Consider the following 26,337-nt stretch of genomic DNA (forward strand, 5'->3'; position numbering starts at 1 on the left):
AAGGAGAGGGGGAGGGGTGGAGAAGCAGATGGGCGCTTCTCCTGTGTGCCCTGGCCGGGAATCGAACCCGGAACTCATGCATGCCAGGCCAACGCTCTACCGCTGAGCCAACTGGCCAGGGCCCCAAATGTATCTTAAATGTGTTTACTTTTCTTTCTTCATTGCCACTATTGTAGTTAGGCTACCTTCAGTAGCTGGGGTTACCATAGTAGACTACTAACTGGTATCCCAGCTTATTCTCTTCCTTCTACTCGATTCTTAAAACTCAAGCCAAAATAACATTGTGAACCCTGCTTTGATTACATCACTCTACTTCTCTGCATTAAATATTTAAGTTGATTTTCTGTAGCTCTTGATATAAAACTCAAAATTTTTCATGTGGTCCTTAAAGTTATTCATGATCTGGCTCTGCCTAGTTCTTCAGCCTCATCTCTCCATCTCATGTGGTCCAGCTGCACTGGATTTTATTCTGTCTTTGAAGTACTATGTTCCTTTCAGTTTTGGTTCCTTTGTTTGTGCTGTAAACCTCATCCCTTACCCTTACTTTGCTTGTTCTTTGTTCCTTCTTTGATTGATTGAACAAATATTATCTATAATTTGCTTACTACTATTATATGTGCTGGTGTAAAGTAAAGAATAAAACTGGGGCGGGGAAATCCTCATGAAACTTGGATTCCAGTAGTCCATTTATTGCAGATCTTAGTGTTCTGTGCAGATCTTTAATGTTATATTCTTTATTTTTTTGAGTCACTTTATTAATATAATTATATAATATAAACTTAATTGCTTAATGTCTTTTTATCCCTCCAGGCTTTGAGTTGCATGAGGTTAAGGACTTATACATAAGAAGTTCTCATTAAATATTTGTGGAATGAAAAATGGTGTGCTCTTCATATAGAGTGATGTGGTAGAATATAAGTTACTTTTTAACGTTGGTTGTATGATGTTAATGTATGTGATCAAAATAATGAATTTGAGACAACTACCTACTGAAGTCAACAGGGAAACAAATAGACACACTTATTTGAAAGTCACAAATGGGAAAATACGTTTATTGTGTATGTAGATATTTTATGTCTATGCAATAAACTGACTTCTGAAGTAACACTTAACACTATTATTTGGAAATCAAGAATTGTTAGTCTTTTTGTGATAATGTCTGATGTCTTGAAAAGTAAGAATTTAGTTGAAAAAAAGCACATTTAATTTCAAAGCATGGCTTAAATTAATGTTATTTTGTCTTCCAGATTCATTAGCTACATAAATTTGCTTTCTTTTTAAATACTAAAAACCCTAACTGAAACTAAGAGATCCTTTTATAGGTCATTATTTGAATATGAGGTCGAATTGAATAGAAGTTTGACTCATCTGACAAAGTATAACAGTTGGCATGTCTTATTAGTGGTGATATTTGAACTATATGTCTAATTTCTTAGGCTGCAAAACGAGGGATTCTTTCATCTGGTCGGGGCAGAGGAATCCATTCAAGAGGTCGAAGTGCAGCACATGGCCGAGGCAGGGGTCGAGGTCGCGGTCGGGGTCGAGGTCGAGGTGTGCCTGGACATGCTGTGGTGGATCACCGTCCCAGGGCATTGGAGATTTCTGCATTTACAGAAAGTGATAGAGAAGATCTTCTTCCTCATTTTGCGGTACTTTCTTACTGCCCAACAAAATAAATACTGATAATCACTGTTGGTGATAATGGATATATTAAAGGGGAAATTATGAAGATGACATGAATAATTCAAACCCATTAATCTGAGAAAAGTTTGATTAATTTATAATAATTTATTATTTAAAAAACAAGCTATAGGGGTTCTTTGCTTATTATCAGGAAGAAACATTACAATTCTTAACTTAGTGGGCCTTCTGGTATTGTGAAATGAATGATGTAAAGCAGGGGTCCCCAAACTACTGCCCCTGAGGCCATTTATCCGGCCACCCGCCGCACTTCCGGAAGGGGCACCTCTTTCATTGGTGGTCAGTGAGAGGAGCATAGTTCCCATTGAAATACTGGTCAGTTTGTTGATTTAAATTTACTTGTTCTTTATTTTAAATATTGTATTTGTTCCCGTTTTGTTTTTTTTTTACTTTAAAATATGTGCAGTGTGCATAGGGATTTGTTCATAGTTTTTTTTATAGTCCGGCCCTCCAATGGTCTGAGGGACAGTGAACTGGCCCCTGTGTAAAAAGTTTGGGGACCCCTAAAAAAAGAAGTTTGGGGACCCCTAATGTAAAAATTATTTTAGAGAGGGAGGTTCTATAGTTTAGTTTTAATTGATACTTTTAAGGAAAAATTTAACACATTGCTTGGTTCATCCATATTTTTTAAATTAAGATGGAATTTTGTTAATATTGTATTCTTGATCTAGCCAACTTAGAAATGAAACTGCTACTGGTCCCAGTGGGTAAAAATTATAGTTTAAAATTTATAGAGCACTTATTTTTTGGGAGGTATTATTCTGAGTGCCTTAACTATGTTATGAATTACCTGACAACTCTATGAGGTAGGTGCCTTTATTGTGCTTATTTAGAGATGAGGAAAATTTTAAAGCATGAAGAGGTTAAGTAACTTAAATTTACACAGCTAGTAACTGACAGATTGTATGTGACTGATTCTAGAGTCTATTCTCTTTACTATGCTCTACAGAATTTTTCTGTATGGAGTGTGTATGTGTTTAATGTGATCATGTTTATAATTTTAACTTTGGGTAGGAAAGAGGAAAAGTATTAGTAATGACATACAAAGGACTAGAATTTTTTCTATGATAAAAGTTGTAGAAAAATCCTCCCACACATGTAAAAAATAAAATCCAGAAAACCAAAAGAAGCATAATTTCTTAAGTTTAGCTTTTAAATGTCTTACAAGAGTTTGTGTGTGGTCTAGACTCTAGAGCCGTGTTTCCCAACCTTTTTTGTGCCATGCCCCACCTTAACCTTTCTAAAATTTTTATGTCCCCCCCATGTAACATACATAATTTTTAACATTAAAAAATTGATTTGTTCACTTAATAAACATAAATTATAGGTTCTAGGAAGAAATCACTATGAAATTGTTAACAAAACACAGTAAGTAAAATTTCAAAACATATAATGAAAAACAAATTTAAATTCCAAATAATTTTAATACAGATTTTTCTATATTAATTTATTATTTTAATTTAGTGTGATCCTTGTGCTTGATGCGTGCTGCACAGAGATTTTATATTAGGTTCCAATTTGGTTAGCTTTAGTCTCAAGTCTCCACGTTGTGTTATATCCAGCCGATTTCTTTTTTTTACCAGTAAATCATTTACAGCACTAAATCCACAGTCAGCTAAAAATGAAGATGGAAACGGTAGCAATAGTTTTCTTGCACATTTGGTTGAATTTGGGTATTTGATTTCTGTTTCCTCACAAAGACATGCCATCACTCCTTTGATATTAAATAAAGCTTTAACTGACTCATCATTTTGCAATTCTGCGAGTTCTTCTTGATACTGCATATTTGATATATCAGACAAATCCACTAACATTGGCTGCATTATCCATGTTGGGAAATCAATTTGTTTTAAATCAGAAAATCTTTCTTTTATCCATTGCGCCACCGCAGAGAAAATCTTTCTTTTAAATCAGCCGATAGAATATTCAAATGATTGACAATAACAAGTAAAGCGGTATCAGTTACTTCACATTTTTGGAGCCAATGAAACTTTAAAGTTTTTGTTAATATGTTTCTGACATAACTCAATATTGGTAATGAAACCAAATATCTTTGCTTTTGCATCGACAGGAGTTTTATTTGTTCCTTGAAGTTGCTTACTTAGTATATTTAGTTTTTCAAAGATATCGGCTAAATAACTCACAAATGCTTTACCATCTATTGTTAACAGATACTTCATTTCAGGTTTGTCGCTTAAAAAATCACTAAGAGTATCAAACAGTTCCATAAATCTTTTCAAACAGTTTCCTTTAGATAGCCATCTTACTTCAGTATGAAGTAAAAGTCTCACATGGTCTTCATTTTGTTCTTCACAAAATAGCTTGAAAAGACGCTCACATTTGGCACTAGCTTTAATAGCATTAACACACTTTATTACTTTATGTAATACTTCATTCAGAACAGGCGAGATGTTTTTAGCTACCAAGTTTTCCCTATGAATAACACAATGCACAAGAATCATTTCTGGATTCGCATCTTTCATCAATTTTAAGCGGCCATTTTTCTTGCCCATCATATTGGGAGCACCATCTGCAGCACAAGATGTTATATTTTTCATTGGTATATCATTGACATCTAAGTAGTTTTTTAGCTTATTATATATATCTTTGGAGGTAGTGGTGCTTTCTAATCTTTTACAGAACAACATTTCTTCAGCAAAATGTCCTTTATCAATATATCTTACATAAGTTATCAATATTGCCTCACTGTCTCTCAAAGTTGATTCATCCATTTGCAAGGAGAATTTTCTTGTTTTCAGCTTTTCAATAAGTTGTTTTTCAATGTCCTCACTCATTTCGGCTATTCTTCTGCTAACAGTATTGTCACTGAGTGGCATAGCTTTTACATCTTTGTCATCTTTTTCAAGAACCATTTTAAGAAATGCTGATATTGACGGTTTTATTAAATTCTCTCCTATAGTGTGATTTTCTCCAGTTTTAGCGATGAATAAAGAAATTTGATAACTAGCCTCAAGAACACAATTATTAGTTGAAGTATGAGCAGTAAATAGAGACTTTAATGTGACATAGAGTAAATGTATACTAAAAATTCATATTTATTTAAATGTATATAACACATTTACTACACTACCACCGCAAATCAAAAGGTATCTATATTTTTTCCACTTGACAAAATTTTCTGGAAAGTTATGCTTCTAAAATTAAAATTGTCATGCATGCACTATTATAGCCCCAATAATATTTATAAAATATTAGTGCTTTCTAGCCCCGATGCAAGAAGTACTTAAGAAAGAGTTTAATATTGATAAAAATAAAATCAAATACTTACCAATTATATCTATACAATATATATGTATATTTATTAAATCAGTGAGCTTTTACAACAGTTTTGACTGACACTTATTTCAAATTAACACCAACTGAATGATGTGAAACACTACAGAAGTTGTGATGGGCCAATTAGGTGAGAATAACTGCGTTGTTTAGCAAGTTTCTAAAACCTCCGGGGTTCCCCGTGGCAGACGGCACGCTCCTCAGTGAACCCAGGATGAAGTTTACTTGACGATGCCAATCACCCAGTTGATATTTTGGTCTCATCAAACGAAATTATACTTAATAATTATTTACCACAATTATTTAAGAATTGTATTTTTTGTTAAATTTGGCACCGATATCTAGCATTGCATTTAAATGGCCCGGGGCGAAAGAGTTAAAGTCATGTCAAGTTCATTTTCAAATTGCCCCCCTTAACTATCGAAATGCCCCCCTGTGGGGCGTGGACCCCGTGTTGGGAATCACCGCTCTAGAGTATCTGTAGTAAGAGTGAACAGCCAGGTAGTTAGTGTCAAACTTTTGAATCAAAAGACCTGGACTCTTATCTGGTAATTAACTTAATTACTTTGGTGAAATTACTTAAAATTCTCTTACTCTTTTTCACTTTCTTCTTAAATTGGGAATAAAACAAAAAAACTCAGAATATTCTAAGTATTAAATACTTTAGAAAGAATTTAGCATATTCTATGATCAAAATAATGAGTATAAAGAGAAAGACAATACAGAAGTATAGTCTTTGATCATTGTTTCCTTTATTTAAAGAATAGTTTAATCAAGTATAAGTTTCCTTAATTCTTAAAAGTGTAGACTTGTAAATTGTATTTAGAAGATAGGATCACCACTTTATCTTATAATACCAAACACAAAAATGAATTACTCATCTTTTTTTATTAATCACCATGAATTATTATGTATTCTGGGTTATATTTGTTGGTATTTTAATATTTTAAAAACCATTAGCATTTTGGATATTTCAAAATATTTATTTGGAGGAAATACTTGTTTTTAATTTAAAGCAATATGGTGAAATTGAAGATTGTCAGATTGATGACTCTTCACTTCACGCAATAATTACATTCAAGACAAGAGCAGAAGCTGAAGCGGTAAGTATTATAAATCTAATTTGAGATTCAGACTTAAATGTTTTATAAATATGGCTTTTAAGTATTCATATAAATGAATTTTTTTAACTTAATAAGTAAGTATCCTTTGATAATAGGTGGAACATATGAAGTAGAATTCATGGCTACAAAGAATGTCCTAAAATAGTTAAGACTATATATAACATGACAAAATTAGAATACATAGTCACCAATTTGAATGTCAAGTTGTATTGTCTTGAGATATCAAGAATTCTGCTTCCTTTCTCTCTCACAGGAGATAGGGCCATCCTACTTTTCCTTACACTGTTCTCAGATGGCGCAGAATAAGGCTTTTGGCAGACTGGGTGGTGAGTGATAAGGTAGTTGAGATATAATCCTCATGGCTGCCCTTAACTTTCCTTATCCTTCATCTTTTGCTTCCTAGTCCCAGTTGGCTGAACCCTAAAGAAGTGTCCCTAGCTCAGCATATGCCCATCTACGTCTCTACAACTCTTTGTCCAAGATAATGATATATAAAGCTCTAGCTGTTAGTGTAGTTGTCTTAAACTATCTTGAATTGCCTTTTCAAAAATGACCAGAAGTATATGCAACCTTGTTTTTCTTCTGAGTTTAAAAGATTAAAAAGGGAAAATAGGTATGAAGTATGTGGGATTTATAGATACTTTTTAACATTTATGTGTTCTTTGTTTAGGGCACACATCTATTTCTATTGTAGAGCAATAGATGCACCGTTTTGTCACTGGAAAATGCATTAAATGTTCAAAACAGTTAACCTAATGTGAATGAGAGAGTTGGTTGGTTTTCAGAAGTTTTAAGTTGATTGGTCTAAATAAGTTTTGAAAAACCTTCTAAAAATTGATTTACTCTTTCTATAGTAAATACTCCCTGCCAACACAATGGTTTATTGCTGTGGCTTACCTGTGAGGAGTTGCTTCAGGGACATTGTAACCAATAAAAGACTGTGGGTCTGATTGGTGATGAAAAGTGTTTAGCTGAGCCCTGGAATAATCTAGTTTTTAGGTTATTACGGTAGCTAGTGGATAGTTTTAAACATTAGAAATTCCTTATCCTAGAGTTCTGTTTTTGTAAATAGAGTGTTGAGTAGTTTTTTTTTTAACAACCTTTTGTAAAGTAAAAATGTATAATTTACAATTGTGATGAGAGTTTAAAACTTGCTTATAAACTTATATGTATATTTACTTTTTGGAAAACAATGTCCAGAAGTAGCTTTGACCTCATCTTTCAACTTGGTAATATTTTTTGTCAAAACCTCTAAAGTTTTCATTATTTCTGCTTTATCTTCAGACTTCATTGCTTTGTTTTTCTCTAGTTTTGAAATCAACATGTCAGATTTTTGAAGAGAAAAATATAAGATACTTATCCCTACTATTCTTAACAAAACAGCAAAATAAATATAAAAATAATAATCTACCACTTTTACTTTATGTATTCATAATAAGGATTACAACCACTAAAATAAAATATTGGAAATTCAAGCCTTAATCTTGGTTTACTTTATGAAGAACTGTAGTATTACTATTTGGGTCTTTCTCTCCCTCTTTTTTTAATTTTTTTAGGTTTGCGGTACTTTCTTATTGCCCAACAAAATATATATTGATAATCATTGTTGGTGATAATGGATATGTTAAAGGGGAAATTTTGAAGATGACATGAGTAATTTAAACCCATATGAGAAAAGTTTGATTATTTTATAGTAATCTTATAAATTTTAAAAAATAAGCTATAGGGGGTCTTTATTTATTATGCAGAAGAAACGTTACAATTCTTAACTTAGTGGACCTTCCAGTATTGTGAAATGAATGATGTATTGTTTTAGAGAGGAAATATTTGTCATATTGAAAAGATAGATCTTTGATCAAGTTTTCTCTTACAGATATTGTTGAATACAAGTTAAGACTCTAAGATTCATATAAAAAGATAGCTTCAGTGATAAATTTCATTGTGATGTTAGGTAACTGAGTTCTGTTTATTTTTTAGGAAGTAGTCACATTATGAAACAATGTTAGTTATTGTTTAGTTAAAAAAATTGTTTTGGTTTTAATGGTTAAAATACTGTTTTACCAAGTTTGTAGATTTAGTAACAACTTAAAAAATGTGTGTACTACTTTCTTTTGCTTTCTTATGTGTCTGAGGTGGGGGGAACCTCTTGCCTTTTAAATAATTTTTGGAATTTTTGCCCTTGCTGAGACCTGTCAACATCTACCTTCTTTTTTTCACCTCAGGTAAATATATATTTTTCCAAATGAATAGCAAACAATTAAAAAGTCCCGGGATTAATGAATAAGAAAGACTTTAAACTGAGCAAGTGACAAAATAACTTAGGTTAAATTTGATCTAGTAAGAGTTACCTTTTCAGGGTAACCATTTTACTTAGATTTATTTGAATTTACCAAACGGACTAAAAGGAAGAACTACCATTGCTATGGTAAGCATTTGGAATTAAGTTATCATAATTGTTACACTATAATTTCCTTACACCATAAGATTTCTTTAAATTTTATAACATCCTGTTTTAGAAGAGAATAGAAAATTAAGTTGATCATATACAGGGAGAGTATAGGCTAACGCAGTGGTTTTTAAACTTAAGAATTTCAGGAAACATTAGAAATTTAATAAGTTTGACATAGGGATGCTAGTTTTTAATTTTGTCAAGAAAGAATGCTTAAAATGCACAAAAAAGATTGCATTTATCGTCACCATCATTATGTAAAATAAAGGAAATTTTAACACCCCAAAAGATAAATAAAATTAAGATAAAGGATAGACCTTTTCAAGAAACTTGTCAATCTTTGCTAGTGTTTATTTACAAATATTTCATTTTTCTTATTTTCTGAACCACTGTTGTGGATGAATGATGAATATCACTTTATTTTCCATAATCAATGGATACATAGTATTTCAAAGTGAAAGTATAGGATAAGGTAGTTGAGACATTAAAAAAACTGAAAAGTAAGAAATTTTTCCTAGAAAACAGATCAAAATATTTTAAGGTATAATAATATAAACAACATTTTCAGCTTTAGGTTAAGATGGTTGTGGATTGATTCTGGTTAGTTAGAAGATGGTTCCTACTGCTTTGTTTTCTACTTTTTTCTTATGTACTAAAGTTGAGTAAGTACTCAAAGAGGACAGAAAAAAGAAGTCTCTTCCCATGACTGGTTAGAATATTTTTTCTACTCAGAATTGTTCCTATACCTTTGTAAGATACAAGGAGCCAATTTTAGAAAAGGAACACTTAACGTTTCTATTTTATAAGAATCAGTCCCAGACACAAAGAGCTGTATTGTGTATTATATTAGCTTTTTATATCAAAAGGAAAGAGTTTTTCTACTTGTGAAATTTGGACACCCATGCTTCAACTCCCAGGAGTTGTGAGGATTCACTAATTCACAACTTATAAGGTACCTATAACAATGCCTAGGACATTGTAAACTCTATTTTTTTATTTTTTTATTTATTTTTTTTTGGTATTTTTTTGAAGTGAGAAGCAGGGAAGCAGAGAGAGGCAGACTCCCATATATGCCCGACTGGGATCCACCCAGCATACCTACTAGGGGGTGATGCTTTGCCCATCTGGGGCGTTGTTCCATTCCAACTGGAGCCATTCTAGCGCCTGAGGTGGAGGCCACAGAGCCATTCTCAGTGCCCGGGCCAACTTTGCTCCAGTGGAGCCTTGGCTGCGGGAGGGGAAGAGAGAAAGAGAGAGAGAAAGGAGAGGAGGAAGGGTGGAGAAGCAGATGGGCGCTTCTTCTGTGTGCTCTGGCTGGAAATCGAACCCGGGAGTTCCACATGCCGAGCCAATGCTCTACTTCTGAGCCAGCTGGCCAGGGCTAGTAAACTCTCTTAATGTTAGCTGTTGTTATTGTGGGGGTTTTATTTGTTTTGTTTTGTTTTTCAGAACGAGAAATGATTAGGGACTGATTAGAGATAAGAAAGAGTAATTGATTTCAAAACTCTTTATTCTTTAGACCTGAAGTTGAGAAATACAAAATTTTGTTCGTAGAGGATAGTGCAACAGTAACAGCTAGTAACTAAAGGGACTGACTGAATAAATAGTAAATTAATGGCAAGAACAATATTTTTGTAAATGAATTCAAGAGTAGTCAAATCATGTAAATAATAGAGTATTTTTATTTATTTATTTATTTTTAAACTTTATTATAGGGCACTACTGTTACTACAACCAGTTCTGGTTTGTTTGTTTTTTTGTTTTTTTTTGTGTGTGTGTTTTTTTACAGAGACAGGGATAGATAGGGATGGACAGACAGGAATGGAGAGAGACGAGAAGCATCAATTATTAGTTTTTCGTTGCTACACCTTAATTGTCCATTGATTGCTTTCTCATGTGCCTGGACTGTGGGGCTACAGCAGGCTGAGTACCCCTTGCTCGAGCCAGCGACCTTGGGTCCAAGCTGGTGAGCTTTGCTCAAACCAGATGAGCCTGCGCTCAAGCTGGTGACCTCAGGGTCTCAAACCTGGATCATCCGCATCCCAGTCTGACGCTCTATCCACTGCGCCACTGCCTGGTCAGGAAATAGTAGAGTCTTATGTGTATGTTTTTACTGACTTATTAAAGTACAGCTGTATGATGAGCTCTGTGCTACCACAATTAGTTAAGTCAAATTCTGAAGCCTGCTGGAAAGTAGCCAGGCAGCTTGAACTCAAGAGTTAAAGTAATGGAAAGTAGTCTTTTCCTTAAGTTCTAAAAATTAGAGATTACTTTTTTTTTAATTTATGGTTTTTAATGTAACTCCTGCCTAAACGTTGTATACTTTGTTTATTACAAACATTAATAAATTTGGTTTTAGCCTTCTTTTATAGATTAGTTTTAATCATTATAGTTACTAAAACTGTAAGGTACCCTAGGATAGGATTGCAGCTTTAACTCTTCTGACCTTAGGTCAGTTTTCCCACATTGTTTTACAGAACACTGGTTCTACAAGAGCTCAGATAAGTTTGTGAAAAGCTCCATTTTCTATATTTCATTTCGATTCACAATCTAAGTGACTTGAAAAGGCAGAAGATGAACACTTCTATTAATATTTAATTTTGATTAACCCAATTTTTTCTAAGTATAAATTATTTCCAGAACCATTTTTCATAAAGGTACTGACCTACCTCATAACTACTTTTATGCATTCTTCTTCCTCCATTGTTTATCAGATCTTCAGCTTTTTTTCTTTCTGTTGTGACTATGCCTGCTTTCCTTAGTTCCTGATTTGCCTCAAAGTTTGAGTGACGGTTTGCAATAATATATAGGCAGAGGGCTAGAGCAAGCCTATTGTTGCCGCAACAGTGAACTACTTGGAGACCAAATGACATGCATTGAGGGGAAGCAACAGCCCCGTTCTGCACAATGAAGGGCTGAAATCCCGTCCCCAGCCTTACTCATTTATTAGCCAGTACAAATAATCCAAGGAAGCAGACAGCAGAAGGTTTCAGGGGTGAAGTAAAGAACAAGAAACATACCAACTTCTAATCTCTGTTCTGAGAACCTAAACATATTTAGTGTTGCTGAGTCTTGTTGCTGTGCCGTTTCCAGCACACACTGTTTCCAGTATGGGTCAGAGAGGCCCCTGGACTCTTGTCCACTCAGTGCTTTCGCCCCAGGACGCCTCACTGTCTCTGATTGTTGACCCTAACTGTGTATATTTTCATAGCATATTCCTACAGCCTATTAATAAAATGTTTCAGCTTTTAAACAGAGTTTCTCTTTACATATCATAGCATAGAAATTAGAGGGAATTGTGACATGAACCCCCCAATACTCATCTTAGACTTTCATCAATTACCCACTTATAGCCCATCTTTTAGCTCATCTTATTTTGTCTATATCTCACCCACAACAACTCACTCTCTCCTTATTTTGGAGCCATTCTCAGTGATTATATAATTTCACTGGTGAACATTTCAATGTGTGGGTCTTAATGTTAGAGTCTTAAAAAGAAAAAAACAATACTATTATCTTACTAACTATGATTGCTATGTCTTGGGTATTATCAAATGCCCAATCAAGTTTATATTTCCTGAACTTTCTTAAAATTATTTTTACTCATTTTGCTTAAGGATGCAGAATAAGGTTCATATTTTGAGATAGCTTGATTGGTATTACATAGTCATGAACTCAATAGATTGAAATATTTAATGGATATTGATCCATTGTTTTCAATTATATATGTATTGTCACATTTTTGGTTAGTGGCTAGTATACAAACTTGTTACTGGGTCCTTTGGACAGGACCCTAATGAGTTATGATAATATCTTTGCTTTCTGGTATGAAAAGGTATATTGGGTTCATCTTACTCATTTTCTCTTCCAGACCTGTAAATTAGACATTTCTCTAAGGAGCTTTGATTCTTTTTACTGAGCAAAGGTGTTTTGAGACCACTGTACAGCTAGTGCTCGACTTACGACCACGATTGGTTCCGACAGACTGGTCATAACACGATTTGGTTGTAAGTTGAGTAGGCTACATATACAGTACTGTGAAATGATGTTATAAAAATCTTTAAGTCATATTTTATCATGATTTTCATTCATTATTGTTACATATCATAATTTTCTTTGTTCATTTTTATGCCATTTGTATCATCTCTACACCATTTTGTTTCTTATTTTTACATTCGTCAGGTTTAAGTAAAATACTGCATTACCAGTACAACTGGTTTAATATTTGCAAAGACAATTTCCTTTTGGTAGACATCGTGGGAGGGGTTTGAAAAAAATTTCCAAGACACAAAACACAAATTGCTGTACCGAGTCTGGGATAACAGTTGAAATGGTGCACGTGGAGATGGTAGTGCTGCCAGAAGCTGGTCCGCACTGTCGTACGCCCAGCTGGGCAACACTTGCGCTGCCAGACACGGAGCAGTTGTGGCTAGCGATTGTGGTCATAAAGTTGAATGGTCGTAAGTTGCATAGGTTGTAAGTCGATCAATATTTGTATGTGTGCTGGGTTGCTCATTACTACTGTGTGTATTACAGTCACTAATCCTTTTCATTGATCAGAGCTGGGAGTAAGAAAAATATACATGTATATATATGTATACACACATACATGCATAAAGAAAAATTCAAAGCTACTAATATTTTCCATTTAATTCTGAACTATAGGGGTGTTATATATATATACACAGATATGCACACAAAAAGAGGTAGGTAGAAAGAAAGAATAAGAGCTCATACTAACATTTTCAAGTTAATTTTGGTTTATATGGTTTTTACTTAATGTCAGGTCTTCACATCTCTATTACCTTCTTTCATGCTGAAAACTCCTCAGCATTTTACTGATACCAATATAATTAGTTATGTGCTTTATATATGTCTGAAAATAAAGTATCACATTTACCACAAATAATATAATTGCTGGGAAGAAAAGCTTAACATTTGAGTTCTTTTCCTTATGGTGTATTAATTAGGTGTATACTGCATATATGTATTGCAAAGTCAGTATTAGTAGCCATTGAGACAATTTAAAGGAATGTAAAATTTTTAAATTAAGGAAATTTTAGATAATGATTATCTAGTTTTTCTGATCTGTGGTTGTAGTTGTCCTTATATGGCAATAAGAAAATCCCCATTTACCTAGATAAGGAGTTGTAACTTTTTTTTTAAGTTCCTTTGAAGTTTCAAAATATACTTCAGAAAAATAGGGATGGCACAGCTATACAAAAATTACTGAATTTGGCAGCATAAATTAATTTATTGATAATGTTCATGTGTTAAAAGTTGCTGGCTTACACATTGAAGTGTTTTACTACTTTAAATAATAGCATTAAATTTTACTTTAAAATTAATTAGTTTATCTTTTAGATAGACAGTACATGTTTATGATTTAAGAACTCCAAAGGTTGTGAAGTAAGAAGTAAATCATCTTCTCATCCTTATTCTTAGTTCTCTCCCGGCCCAGAAATTACAAATATTTTTTCATGGGTTTGTTTGTTTATATTTTCATACTGAATTTGTAAATCTGTAAGAATACATCAATAACTTTTTCCTCACATACAGTCTACCCTCAGATTATTGCATATCAAGAGTTGCCATATTTCTTCAGTATTCATAGGTATTTTATTATATGGATGTACCAAATGTTATCAGTCATATTGATGGACTTTACCTTGTTTTTATCCTTTTACTATATAGCGGTGAATACTGTTGTTGCATATTTATCTGTACATATGTGAATATAACTGTAGGATATATTCTTGATGCATTACTGCTGGGTGAAAGGATATGTGTATTTAAATTTTTGATGAATAGTTCTGAAATTGCCCTTCATATGAGGTTGGTTTTGTAAACATTAATATTTTTTAATTTACTTAATAAAAATCACCCAAGATGTTTAAGAGTGCCTTTTCCCCACAGTCTTATTTGCCATAGTATGTATCATACATAATGGTTTTCACCAACTTTATTTTTCTCTTGAATTTATTGGGGTGGCAGTAAATAAAGTCATACATGTTGCAGGTGTACAATTCTGTCATATAGTATTTGTATATTGTTTTATGTGTTCACCACCACAAGTCAAGTCTCCCTCTGTCACCATATATCCCCCCTTTACCTAAACTCGGCTAACTCCTCCTACCCCTCCTTTACCATTGTAATCACCATAGTGTTTCCTATATCTGTGAGGTTTTTTTCTTTGCTTAATCCTTTTACCAGGGGTATATAAGTCACAGTGAGGTATCAAACAGTTTTATCTTTGTAAAATAGCAACTTTTTTTAATTCACTTTTATGATAGAAGATGAACAGTTTTCACATTCAAATGCTGTTTATTTCTATTTCTCCTTTTGTTAATGTCATTTGCCTATAATTTTGGTGTGCTGTGTATTCTATTGATTTTTTTTCTAAACAGATTGTGGGAGCTTTTTAAATACTAGAAATTAACTCATAAGTTATAAACATTTTTATGAATTTTGTTTGTGTTATATTTTGTCATTAGTAATAATAGTAGATTGTTCAGTTAGTTTTCTTCTATAGGTTAAAAGGCTTTCACCAATCTGAAATGATATTTTTCCTAGTACTTCAGTATAGTTTTCTTTTTCTTTTTTTTTTAAGATATTTACAATTACTTTTTATTTTAAATTCATATGGAAGTTATTTGGTGTAAGGAGTGAAATAGCCTGCTTGATTTCATTGAGTAGAACTAGTTCTTCTTAGTATGTAAAAATTTCTAATATGTTTATTTGAACATGTTTTGGATTATGTTCTATTACCAGTTTTTGGCTCATAAACCTTTCCCTCACTCTTTTATTTTTTAATTTTTGTAAAAATTTTAAATTGATTTTAGTAAGAGAGGAAGGGGAGAGACAGAGAGACAGAGAGACAGACAGGAACATCAGTCTGTTCCTTGTATGTGTCCTGACCAGGGATTGAACTGGCGTAACCCCTGTGCTTTGGGATGATGCTCGAACCAGTTTAGCTATCTGGCCAGGTCAGAGCCTTTTTCTCAATCTTTTTTTTTTTTTTTGTGGCAGAGACAGAGTCAGAGGGACAGACAGACAGGGAGAGAGATGAGAAACATCAATTCTTTGTTGCGATTCCTTAGTTGTTCATTCATTGATTTCTCCTGTGTGCTTTGACCGTGGGGCTACAGCAGACCGAGTGACTCCTTGCTCTAGCCAGTGACCTTGGGCTCAAGTTGGTGAGCTTTGCTCAAACCAGATGAGCCTGCGCTCAAGCTGGCGACCTTGAGGTCTCGAACCTGGGTTCTCCACACCCCAGTTCGACACGCTATCCACTGCGCCACCACTGGTCAGGCTTTTTTTTTTTTTAATTTTTATTGATTTTAATTTATTATTTACATAGATTCAAGTGTCCCACCAAATATATCTCTCCCCCTCCCCGTGTCCCCCTTGACACCCCCTTTGCCTCCTCCCCTCAACACCTTCCCCCTTCCCTACAGGATTTACTGTCCTGTTCTCTATAACACTGTGTTATGTATATATAATTTCACTAATCTCTTTCCCTTCTCTGATTCTATCCTCTCACCCCCCTTCCCTCTGTCTGCTTTCCCTCTGGTCCCTTTGACCTCGCCTCTGCCTCTATTCTGTTCCCCAGTTCACATTGTTCATGAGATTCCTCAAATGAGTGAGGTCATATGATATTTTTCTTTCCCTGCCTGGCTTATTTCACTTAGCATAGTAGTTTCCAGCTCCATCCATGTTGTTGCAAAAGGTAAGATTTCCTACTTTTTCACGGCTGTGTAGTATTCCATTGTGTATATGTACCACTGCTTTTTAATCCACTCTTCCACTGACGTACACTTGAGCTGTTTCCACATCTTGGCTATTGTAAACAATGCTGCAGTAAACATGGGGGTGCATTTCTTCTTTTGAATCAGTGATTTGGTATTAGGATATATTCCTAAAAGTGGGATAGCTGAGACAAAAGGCAGTTCCATTTTTAATTTTTTGAGGAATCTCCATACGGTTTTCCACAGTGGCTGCACCAGTCTACATTCCCACCAGCAGTGCAGGAGGGTTCCCTTTTCTCCACATCCTCACCAGCACTTATTCTGTGTTGTTTTGTTAATGAGTGCCATTCTGACTGGTGTGAGGTGGTATCTCATTGTGGTTTTAATTTGCATTTCTCTAATGATTAGTGATGTTGAACATTTGTTCATCTGTCTATTGGCTATCTGTATGTCCTCTTTGGAAAAGTGTCTATTCATTTCTTTTGCCTTTTTTTTTTTTTTTTTTTTTTTTTGTATTTTTCTGAAGCTGGAAACGGGAAGAGACAGTCAGACAGACTCCCGCATGCGCCTGACAGGGATCCACCCGGCACGCCCACCACGGGCAACACTCTGCCCACCAGGTGGCGATGCTCTGCCCCTCCGGGGGGTCGCTCTGCCGCGACCAGGGCCACTCTAGCACCTGGGGCATAGGCCAAGGAGCCATCCCCAGCACCCGGGCCATCTTTGCTCCAATGGAGCCTCGGCTGCGGGAGGGGAAGAGAGAGACAGAGAGGAAGGAGGGGGGCGGTGGAGAAGCAAATGGGCGCCTCTCCTATGTGCCCTGGCCGGGAATCGAACCTGGGTCCCCCGCACGCCAGGCCAACGCTCTACCGCTGAGCCAACCGGCCAGGGTCTCTTTTGCCAATTTTTTTATTGGATTGTTTATCTTTCTGGTGTTGAGTTTTACATTTCTTTATAAATTTTAGTTATTAACCCCTTATCAGATGTATTATCAAATATGTTCTCCCATTGTGTGGTTTGTCTTTTTATTTTGTTCATATTGTCTTTAGCTGTGCAAAAGCTTTAGCTTGATATAGTCCCATTTGTTCATCCTGTTCTTTATTTCACTTGCCTGTGGAGATAAATCGGCAAATATATCTCTGCAAGAGATGATGGACAGCTTACTGCCTGTTTTCTTCCAAGATGCTTATAGTTTCACGATTTACATTTAAGTTTTTTATTTATTTTGAGTTTATTTTTGTGAATGGAGTAAGTTGGTGGTCTAGTTTCATTTTTTCCAGGTAGCTGTCCAATTTTCCCAACACCATTTGTTAAAGAGACTGTCTTTACTCCCTTGTATGCTCTTACCTCCTTTGTCAAATATCAGTTGTCCTTAAAGGTGTGGTTTTATTTCTGGGTTCTCTGTTCTGTTCCATTGATCTACATACCTGTTTTTATACCAGTACCAAGCTGTTTTGAGTATAATGGCCTTATAGTATAACTTGATATCAGAAAGTGTGATACCACCCACTTTATTCTTCTTTTTCAAGATTGCTGAAGCTATTTGTGTTCTTTTTTGGTTCCATATAAATTTTTGGAATATTTGTTCTATATCTTTGAAGTATATCATTGGTATTTTAATAGGAATTGCATTGAATTTATAGAAATTGCTTTGGGTAATATAGACATTTTAATGATGTTTATTCTTCCTACCCATGAACACAGGATGTGCTTCTACTTGTTTGTATCTCCCTTGATTTCATCAATGTTTTATAATTTTCCAAGTATAAGTCTTTAGCCTCCTTGGTTAAATTTACTTCTAGGTACTTTATTTTTGTTGTTGCAGTAGTGAAGGGGATTGTTTTCTTAATTTCTCTTTCAGACAGGTCATTGTTGGTGTATAAAAATGCCTCTGATTTCTGAGTATTAATTTTATATCCTGCCATCTTGCTGAATTCATTTATCAGGTCCAGTAGTTTTTTGACTACGACTTTAGGGTTTTCTATGTACAGTATCATATCATCACCAAATAATGATAGTTTTACTTCTTTTCTGTTTTGGGTGCCTTTTATTTCTTCTTGTCTAATTGCTGTGGCTACTAAGTTTATAATATATTAAAATAGTTTACCAAGGCTATTGTTTGGATTCTCTTTAATGTTCAATTACTACACATTTTCAGAATCTTCTGGAAGATTTTATATGTTTACTTTTTATATAAACTTTAGAATAAGCTTATCTGGTTTCAAAAAGGTAGAATAATTTAGGGGATAATTAACATCTTAATAATACTAAATTTTTCCCTAGAACATCATTGTACATATTTCATGGTATTCAATCTTTTTTGTCCTCTTAGAGCGTTTAAAGCTCTTCTTTATAAAGATAATACAAATTTTTTATTAGTTTTCTGCTTGACAATTTATTGCTGTTTTAAATGAGATCTTTTTTTCTATTTTCTACTGATTGTATATAGAGAACAATTCATCTGTTCTTATTCAATATGTAACTGTTATTTTACCAAATTATCTTTGATAGTTTTAAATTTTACTCTCTTGGTTTTTTAGTATTTATCTACTCATATTTCTAAATAATGGTAATTTTACCTTTAACTTTACCATTTATACACTTATTTTCTGTTATTTATTAGTATCTTTAAAGAAATGTTAAATAACAATAATATGTCTGAAATGTCATTGTTTTGCTCATGAAATGGTGAATGATGTCACTTGTATTGTTTTTAGTATGTAATATTGTACAAATGATTCTTGTTTTATTAAAAACTATAGAGATTTTAAATTTTTGATCAGAAATAGATTTTACTGTGATTTTGGTATATTGCTAGAAAGATAGGGTTTTTTTTTCTTTTTCGTCTATTGTTTCCTAATATTGAACTAGCCATTGACTTCCGATATAAATTTTATTATATTTTTCTTTGGTAAATCACTGAAGTCTTTTCTAATGTAACTTTAATTTTTACTTTTAATTCAATTTTTCAAAAATAAGATTGCTGTGTAGATTTGGGGAAGGTACCATTTTTATTAGGTATCAATATTATCTGCCTTTGTAAAGAGTAATTGAAAGTTTCCATCTTTATTCTCTGAGTTCATTTAAGTGGCATGGAGGTATATTTTCTTAAAAGTTTAATAGGCTTCATCTGTGAAATTATTAGAATATACTAAAGTTAGACCATGTTTTTATTTTTTTATTTTTCTAGAGAAAGAGACAGGAGCAGATAGGTTAGGGGGGGAGATGAGAAGCATCAACTCATAGTTTCAGTACCTTAGTTGTTTATTGATTGCTTTCTCTTAATGTGCCTTGACCATGGTCTAGCCGAGCCAGTGATCCCCTTGCTCTAGCCAGTGACCTTGGGCTCAAGCCAGCAAGCTTGGGCTTCAAGCCCACAACCTTTGGGCTCAAGCCAGCGACCATGAGGTCATTTCTATAATCCCACGCTCAAGCTGGTGACCCTGTACTTAGGATGGATGAGACCACACTCAAGCCAGTGACCTTGGGGTTTCAAACCTGGGTCCTTTGTGTCCTAGGCCAACGCTCTATCCACTGGGCCACCTCCTGGTCAGGACAGATCATGTATCTATTTTTAAACTTTCTCTGCAGAAATGTTGTTTACATTTTTTTTCATTTTCTGTCTTTTATTTGGTAGTTTTTCATCTACATTATCAACTCTTATTTGTATTGAGATAAGCAAATTTAATTTTATCTCCAAGATTATTTCTCTCATTTTATTTTTTTACAGTTCACATGCAGTATTATATTTTGTATATTTTTTATTATAGATCACATGCAGTAATTTTTGTATTTTTACATTTAGCCCCACTTGCACATTTATGGCTACTACCACCTTTGCCCAAATAGGCATTGTATAGAATACATTTAAACAGGATTCTTTATTAAAATTTTATAGTTACAGAGTTTATTTTTAAAGTGCATTGTAATGAAATGCTTGCAGAACTTTTGTAACAACTCCCTACAGTATACTATATGAAAAGCATTGATCTGGTTCATAAGTGACAGTAATTAAGACAGTATAATAGGAGACTTGGCCATAAGATTACAAAGGTCATAAAGACAAAACCATGTGAGAATAAGAATATTCTACAAAGGATGATGAATGATACTGAATTCATTATGAAATAAGCAATATAGTAATGGTATGGAATAGAGTGTAATAATAGAATAAAATAGAGCCCGGTAATATATCTAAGTAAATATAAGGATTTTAGCAGATTACAAAGGAGATGATTTATTTAAATCAGGGAATAAAACAGATTATACAGTAAATGATGTTGGGACAACTGTATAACTGTTTGAAAAAAGACATATGTCTTTATATCAAACTAAATTCAAGTTGGATAAAAGGCTTTTTTAAACTACCTCAGAGTAGTAAAACCACAAGGGATTTCTGAAAATAATCCTAGTGTGGAGAGGGGTTTTTAAGGCACAGTATCTGGAAGCCATAAAGATAAATGTTAATAAATTTTAGTACATGAAAATTTATAACTTCTATGGAGTTAACATAGCATCAACACCTCCTCCTTCAATAAAAATATGTATCAAGAACAAAATCAGTATCCAGTTGAGAAAAGATATTTTGCCAAATAAACATGATAAAACTCTATTCAAGAAATTGGTCTGATCCCAAGGTCGCTGGCTTGAGCCCAAAGATTGCTAGCTTGAGCAAGGGGTCGCTGACTCAGCTTGAGCCTGTTTTTTTTTTTTAAGATTTTATTTATTCAATTTTCAGAGAGGGGAGAAAGAGAGAGAGAGAAAGGGGAGGAGCAGGAAGCATCAACTCCCATATGTGCCTTGACCAGGCAAGCCAAGGGTATCAAACAGGTGACCTCAGCGTTCCAGGTCGACGCTTTATCCCACTGCGCCACCACAGGTCAGGCCAGCTTGAGCCTGTTTTGATCCCAGTAAAGGCACATAGGAGAAGCAGTCAGTGCACAACTAAGGTGAAATAACTACAAGTTTTGATGCTTCTTACTTTCTTTCCCTTCCTCTCTCTCTTCATTCCTCTTTCTCTCTCTTTGTCTCAAAAAAAAGAAAAAAAAGATATTGGCTTAAATATGATAAATGTGTATATATACATATAGCCGTTGAAGAAAAGTAACAAATCTGTTGGTATGGATATGGAAAGGGTCTATGAAAAACCTGGGTTAATAATATAAGAAGGAACTTGTAAAACCTGTAAAGTATGTCCCCATATACATATCATGCATATATTTGTATGCAGACCCTTTTAGTATCTACTATATGTAGGACTTTTTTTTCAAACTCTTCATAGAATATTGATTACTCTTAATGGTGGGGTAGTTTGGGTTATGATTTTCTTTCATTATGTTACTTGCCATTTTTGAACTTTTTAAAATATAAAATGGGTTGGTTGCAGAAAAGTTTTTTTCTTTTTTAAAATTTAGAATGTTTCACAGATTTTGCATGTCCGCCTTGTGCAAGGGCCATGCTAATCTTCTCTGTACCGTCCCCATGCTAGCATATGTTCTGCTGAGGCAAGCACGGAACTTTTTAAACTTGAATGACGTTATTTTACAGGTTACCTGAAGTAAATTTGTCTTCAAAATGCAAGAATTCAGTTATTTAAAGTATTTACACAGCCAAATAGTCGTTTCTAATTAAACAGTTAATAAAAAGCTAAATATACCTTGCTTTGAAAATCACCCTGCAAATAATTTTAAAAATAAAACTTTAGAGATATGTAGACTTACCTTATAAATTTGAGGAAGCATATGCTGAACATACAGATTTACAAAATTAGGTCATCAGAAGCTTTTGCCAAGAACTTGTAGAAAATGTCATCACCATTTTATGGCCTTTTTAGCTGGATAAAAAGATGAGTTTTATGAGTAGACAATTGGAATTCTTTATTGTAATATATTTTTATGTAATAGTTACAGCTTCAAAAATTACAAGTTGTTTCTGAACTTACATCTCATATATAAGTACTTTAAAATTTTTTAGTTATATGACATAGTGAGGAGGCTATGGACTAAAAACTCCTGAGCTGCATTTTAATAGGCATGGAATCTTTTAAATTTATCATAAATTTATATGTGCAGATTTAAAATTTATACCTAGGGACTTTAATATCACACAACTCATGGTCAGATGTCATTGAACATGTAATTGTTTCTACATTTCACATTATGCTGTACTTCGAGATTGTGCTATAAATCTTTTGTGACTATGAGCTATTTCGGTATGTTGCTTACACTGATTTATGTTAGTTCATGTTACTTTAATTTGAATGCACTATTTCCAAAGCAGCCACTTTATGTAGCAGGTACTTAGGCTTCACTATTTACTAAGTTTAAGTTTTATATGCATTTCTGAAAGCTTTGTAGAAAGTAGTTTGTAATAGAAAAGTTTGACTTTTCTTTTTTCATTGAGATACTTATATTTTATAATAGTGATCAAAGAATTTGTGATTATGTAATTAACTAAAATAATTTGCTACTTTATATATGCAAAATTATTCTAATTTTGTTAAAAGTCCAATTTATAATTACTATATATGCCATGTGTAAATTAATAGAATTATAATGCAGTGGAATAAATTTAGCCTATTGATTCTAATTTAGATTTTGATTCAAGATCTTGAAGTACTTTGTTGCCTTGAATGGCAATTACCATTGTATTGTGAATATGTAGACATAGTTCTTCTAATCAAATATTGGCAGGTAGTGAATTATGAATTAGCTTTACTCAATTATGAGAAATTGTTCTTGTTTTCTTTCTAAAGGAATTTTAAATCACTAGGCTGATTTTAGAAATGACCATAAAAAGTAAATTATAATAAATAGTAAATGGAGAAGAAGTAAATAACTACAAAGCAAATTAATAGACAGTTGTCTTCAGTGTTTAGCTAATTTAATTTAAGAATGCGGTGCTATAAAATTTTATTTTTTTCTTCAGAAATTATTAATGTTCTATATTCCAATGTTCTAATTATTTTAGGCTGCAGTTCATGGAGCTCGTTTCAAAGGGCAGGATCTAAAACTGGCGTGGAATAAACCAATAACTAGTATTTCAGCTGTTGAAACAGAAGAAGTTGAACCTGATGAAGAGGAAGTATGTTTTTTCTTATTCACTTGGATTTGCCCTTAAATGTTTACATTTTTATATAAAACAATTTTGTGGCTGTGATTTTAACATAAAACTTTTATTCCTGAGCTGTATTTCAGGCAGGGGATGTCAGATAAATGCAGACAACTTTAAATTTTCTGGATTAATTAAATTTGTAGATGGCTAATCCAAAAAGAATATATGAAAATTATATATATATATATATACTCAGTTTTTTTATTCTTAAAAGACAATAATTATTCATTAGATTTTTATCCACAGGAAATCTCATAATATTTCAAGTTTTAGAGTATGTATTCTTAATTGTTTATTAACATTTTAGGTATCTTATTTTAATTCATGTTGTTTTAGTTTATTAAGAATGAATGCTGCTATATGGTAGATACTGTGATAGGCTTAAAAATGAATAAGACACGGTCCCTATCATCAAGGAGCTCATAATCTGGAAAGGGAGTGGTGGTGACAGACTCAGAAAAAACTAATTATAATAAAAGGTAGACTGATTTGCTGAATAAAGATTTGAACAACATGCTGTCCGAATCCAAACCAAGTAGCGATTATTTCCGTCCAAAAGAATCTTGAAGGAGTTGGTAACAGTGTAGCTGAACTGTAAGTGCTATAAAGCTTTTTATAACCAAGCATTGGGATGGGAAATATAGTTGAGAAGCATATTTGAGCACAGGAACAGCTGTGGAAGATTACAGTTTTCTTGGGTAACAGCAGTTAGTCTGAGGACAGAGATGTGTGAGCATAAAAAACAGTGAACCCTTTGAACAACTTTTAAAAATAAGCAATTCTGTTTTGTTTAATTATGAAATGAGCTGTAGGAAAAAGTTGAAGTTAAAAAATAAAGGTAAGGTAGGGACACTAAATGAATCCATATTACCTTTGTTAGATTTTCAGTGTCACTTCATTTGTTTGAAGAACATTCAAGGCTGTTACACATATCCATAGTCAAATGCAAGAATAAATTGTATATTTTGAAACTCATATACATGATTTGTCATTTTATATTTTAGATTATACCTTTGTCCTTCCATGAGTTTGAATTGAATGGGGAGAAAAGCAGGAGAGGAGAGCTCCTGGTATTAGGTATTTTGAAAAGTTTGAAAAGCAGTCTGAGAAGCTTTAATGAAAAGAATGGAGAAAAGAAAGGAATGCTATAAAGCAAATGTTTGTTTACGTACAGTAGAAAATCTGAAAAGACTTTTATACAACTTATTGGTTGATTTAGTGTCCAGCATTAGACAGGGTAAGTCAGAGAAGTCTTACTAATGCTTTCTTTAAAAAAAGAGATATTAAGGAATGTTTAGTAGGTATAGACAATAGCGTCATTTGGTAGAGAGACAGGAGAAACCGCATGTACAAAGGCTTACTTTGATAATTCTTTAGTGCCTGTTGGATGCAAACAATAGAATAGAGAAACCACTGAATAGATAAAGGTTACTCTTCTTTGTTTTCTGAATGTTCTAGCTATAGAAATACCTTTTGTATTCAACTCTGTTTAGAGAAATCAGTGTTTAAAAGTGTTACCTTTTTTCTTTTTTTTTTCTTTTGGGTAAATTCCTAAATACATTTTAACCTAAAGTTTCAGGAAGAGTCTATGGTGGATGACTCATTACTTCAAGATGATGATGAAGAAGAAGAGGACAATGAATCTCGTTCTTGGAGAAGATGATTTGACCGATCATTGATCTGGATATGCTAGAACTCTACCTGTGTTTCATTAGTATTATCTAATGTACTTTTACATATTTGTAAAAACAGTTTTTGGTAAATGTTATGAAGATGGATTTCACAAATAGACAAAAGAGAAGAAAACTACATTCTGATCCTGTATTTTGAAAGATTGATGTTTGCATTTTATTTCAGTAAACAATTGCTAAAGACATCACACTAGAAACATGCAATGTTTTTATTACATACTTCTACTGAACATTATGGAATTCTTTGGGTTCTTTGTAATTTAATGAACAGGTCTGATAACTATGACCAATATGTGTTATAACTTAGAGGATTTTGTTGTACTCCAAATAAGGAATGAATTTGCATTTAAAATCTTAATGAATGTTTTCAAAAATGAATAGGTAACATAGTACTCTTAACTAAAGTCTCCAAGTATGTATTCATATATATTACATAGTAGTATGCTTAGGCTTTACTATGTATTAGCCTTTTGTTGGACTTGTGTATGTATTTTACCATTGGGTTTCAATGATAATGGTGTATGACTGCTTTGCATATGATCCCCTCCTTATGCATTCAGATGTTTAAAATAAAGTGGAATGGTCTCTTAAGAAAAGAAAAGAAAAAAAAAGCAATGACAAAAAAAAAAAAAAACAATGTTCTTTGATTCAAAAAAAAAAAAAAAGATAATTAAAATTGACCATTCCTGATGGTGATCTACCCTTCCCTCCAGTTATCACAAAAGAAGCTATAATCACTAACTTATTCTTAATAATAATGGTTGCTGGTACCTTTAAAATAATGTACAATCCAGTGTTTAAAATTGATACCACTTCAGTTTGGTTTGATCCTATAAATTTTCAACAGATGTCTTAAAATTTAAAAGCAGGCTGATTAGTTTGGAACCAGACTTCAAGTAGAGCTAACATTTGGTGAATAAGAAAACCATCACATTACATTTTGGATGTATGAAAGAAAACTTGACCGTTTGAAGATGTATGAATAAAGAAATGTACTATAGATACTACTTTAGGAAAACACTGTTTGGTAAGTGTTTCGGTCTGATATTTTAAGTGTGCATTTCCTATACTTGTATAAAAAATCTTTGACATTTGCAACAATATTGTGATTTTTAAGTGGATTTCTCTCACAAGTGAACATGATCACTTAAAGTTGATACAGGAAATAAATACATTCTTTGTAGAATTGAGGGGGTGGGAGATTATATATATTATAT

The 26,337-nt window shown here is 33.3% G+C and overlaps 1 protein-coding gene and 1 non-coding gene across 14 annotated transcripts in view; one reads left to right on the plus strand and one right to left on the minus strand.

Annotated features, from left to right (window-relative positions):
* The window catches only part of RBM26 (RNA binding motif protein 26), a 114,542-nt gene that overhangs the window by 80,993 nt on the left and 7,212 nt on the right, over positions 1 to 26,337 (plus strand). For 12 of the 13 annotated variants that reach the window (XM_066238021.1, XM_066238022.1, XM_066238023.1 and 9 more), the window contains 4 exons: positions 1,437 to 1,649; positions 6,012 to 6,098; positions 23,286 to 23,399; positions 25,003 to 26,147. In XM_066238021.1, coding sequence (XP_066094118.1) covers positions 1,437 to 1,649; positions 6,012 to 6,098; positions 23,286 to 23,399; positions 25,003 to 25,092 — 504 coding nt within the window. In that variant the 3' untranslated portion in view covers positions 25,093 to 26,147. The remainder of the gene's footprint in view (positions 1 to 1,436; positions 1,650 to 6,011; positions 6,099 to 23,285; positions 23,400 to 25,002; positions 26,148 to 26,337) is intronic. The other variant, XM_066238029.1, reaches the window with a different exon arrangement.
* Positions 21,721 to 21,828, minus strand: LOC136309749 (U6 spliceosomal RNA). The gene has a single exon (XR_010726398.1). It is a non-coding gene; the product is annotated as a U6 spliceosomal RNA (small nuclear RNA).

This window comes from Saccopteryx bilineata, chromosome 6 (genome assembly GCF_036850765.1).
Source record: "Saccopteryx bilineata isolate mSacBil1 chromosome 6, mSacBil1_pri_phased_curated, whole genome shotgun sequence".
Lineage (NCBI taxonomy): Eukaryota > Metazoa > Chordata > Mammalia > Chiroptera > Emballonuridae > Saccopteryx > Saccopteryx bilineata.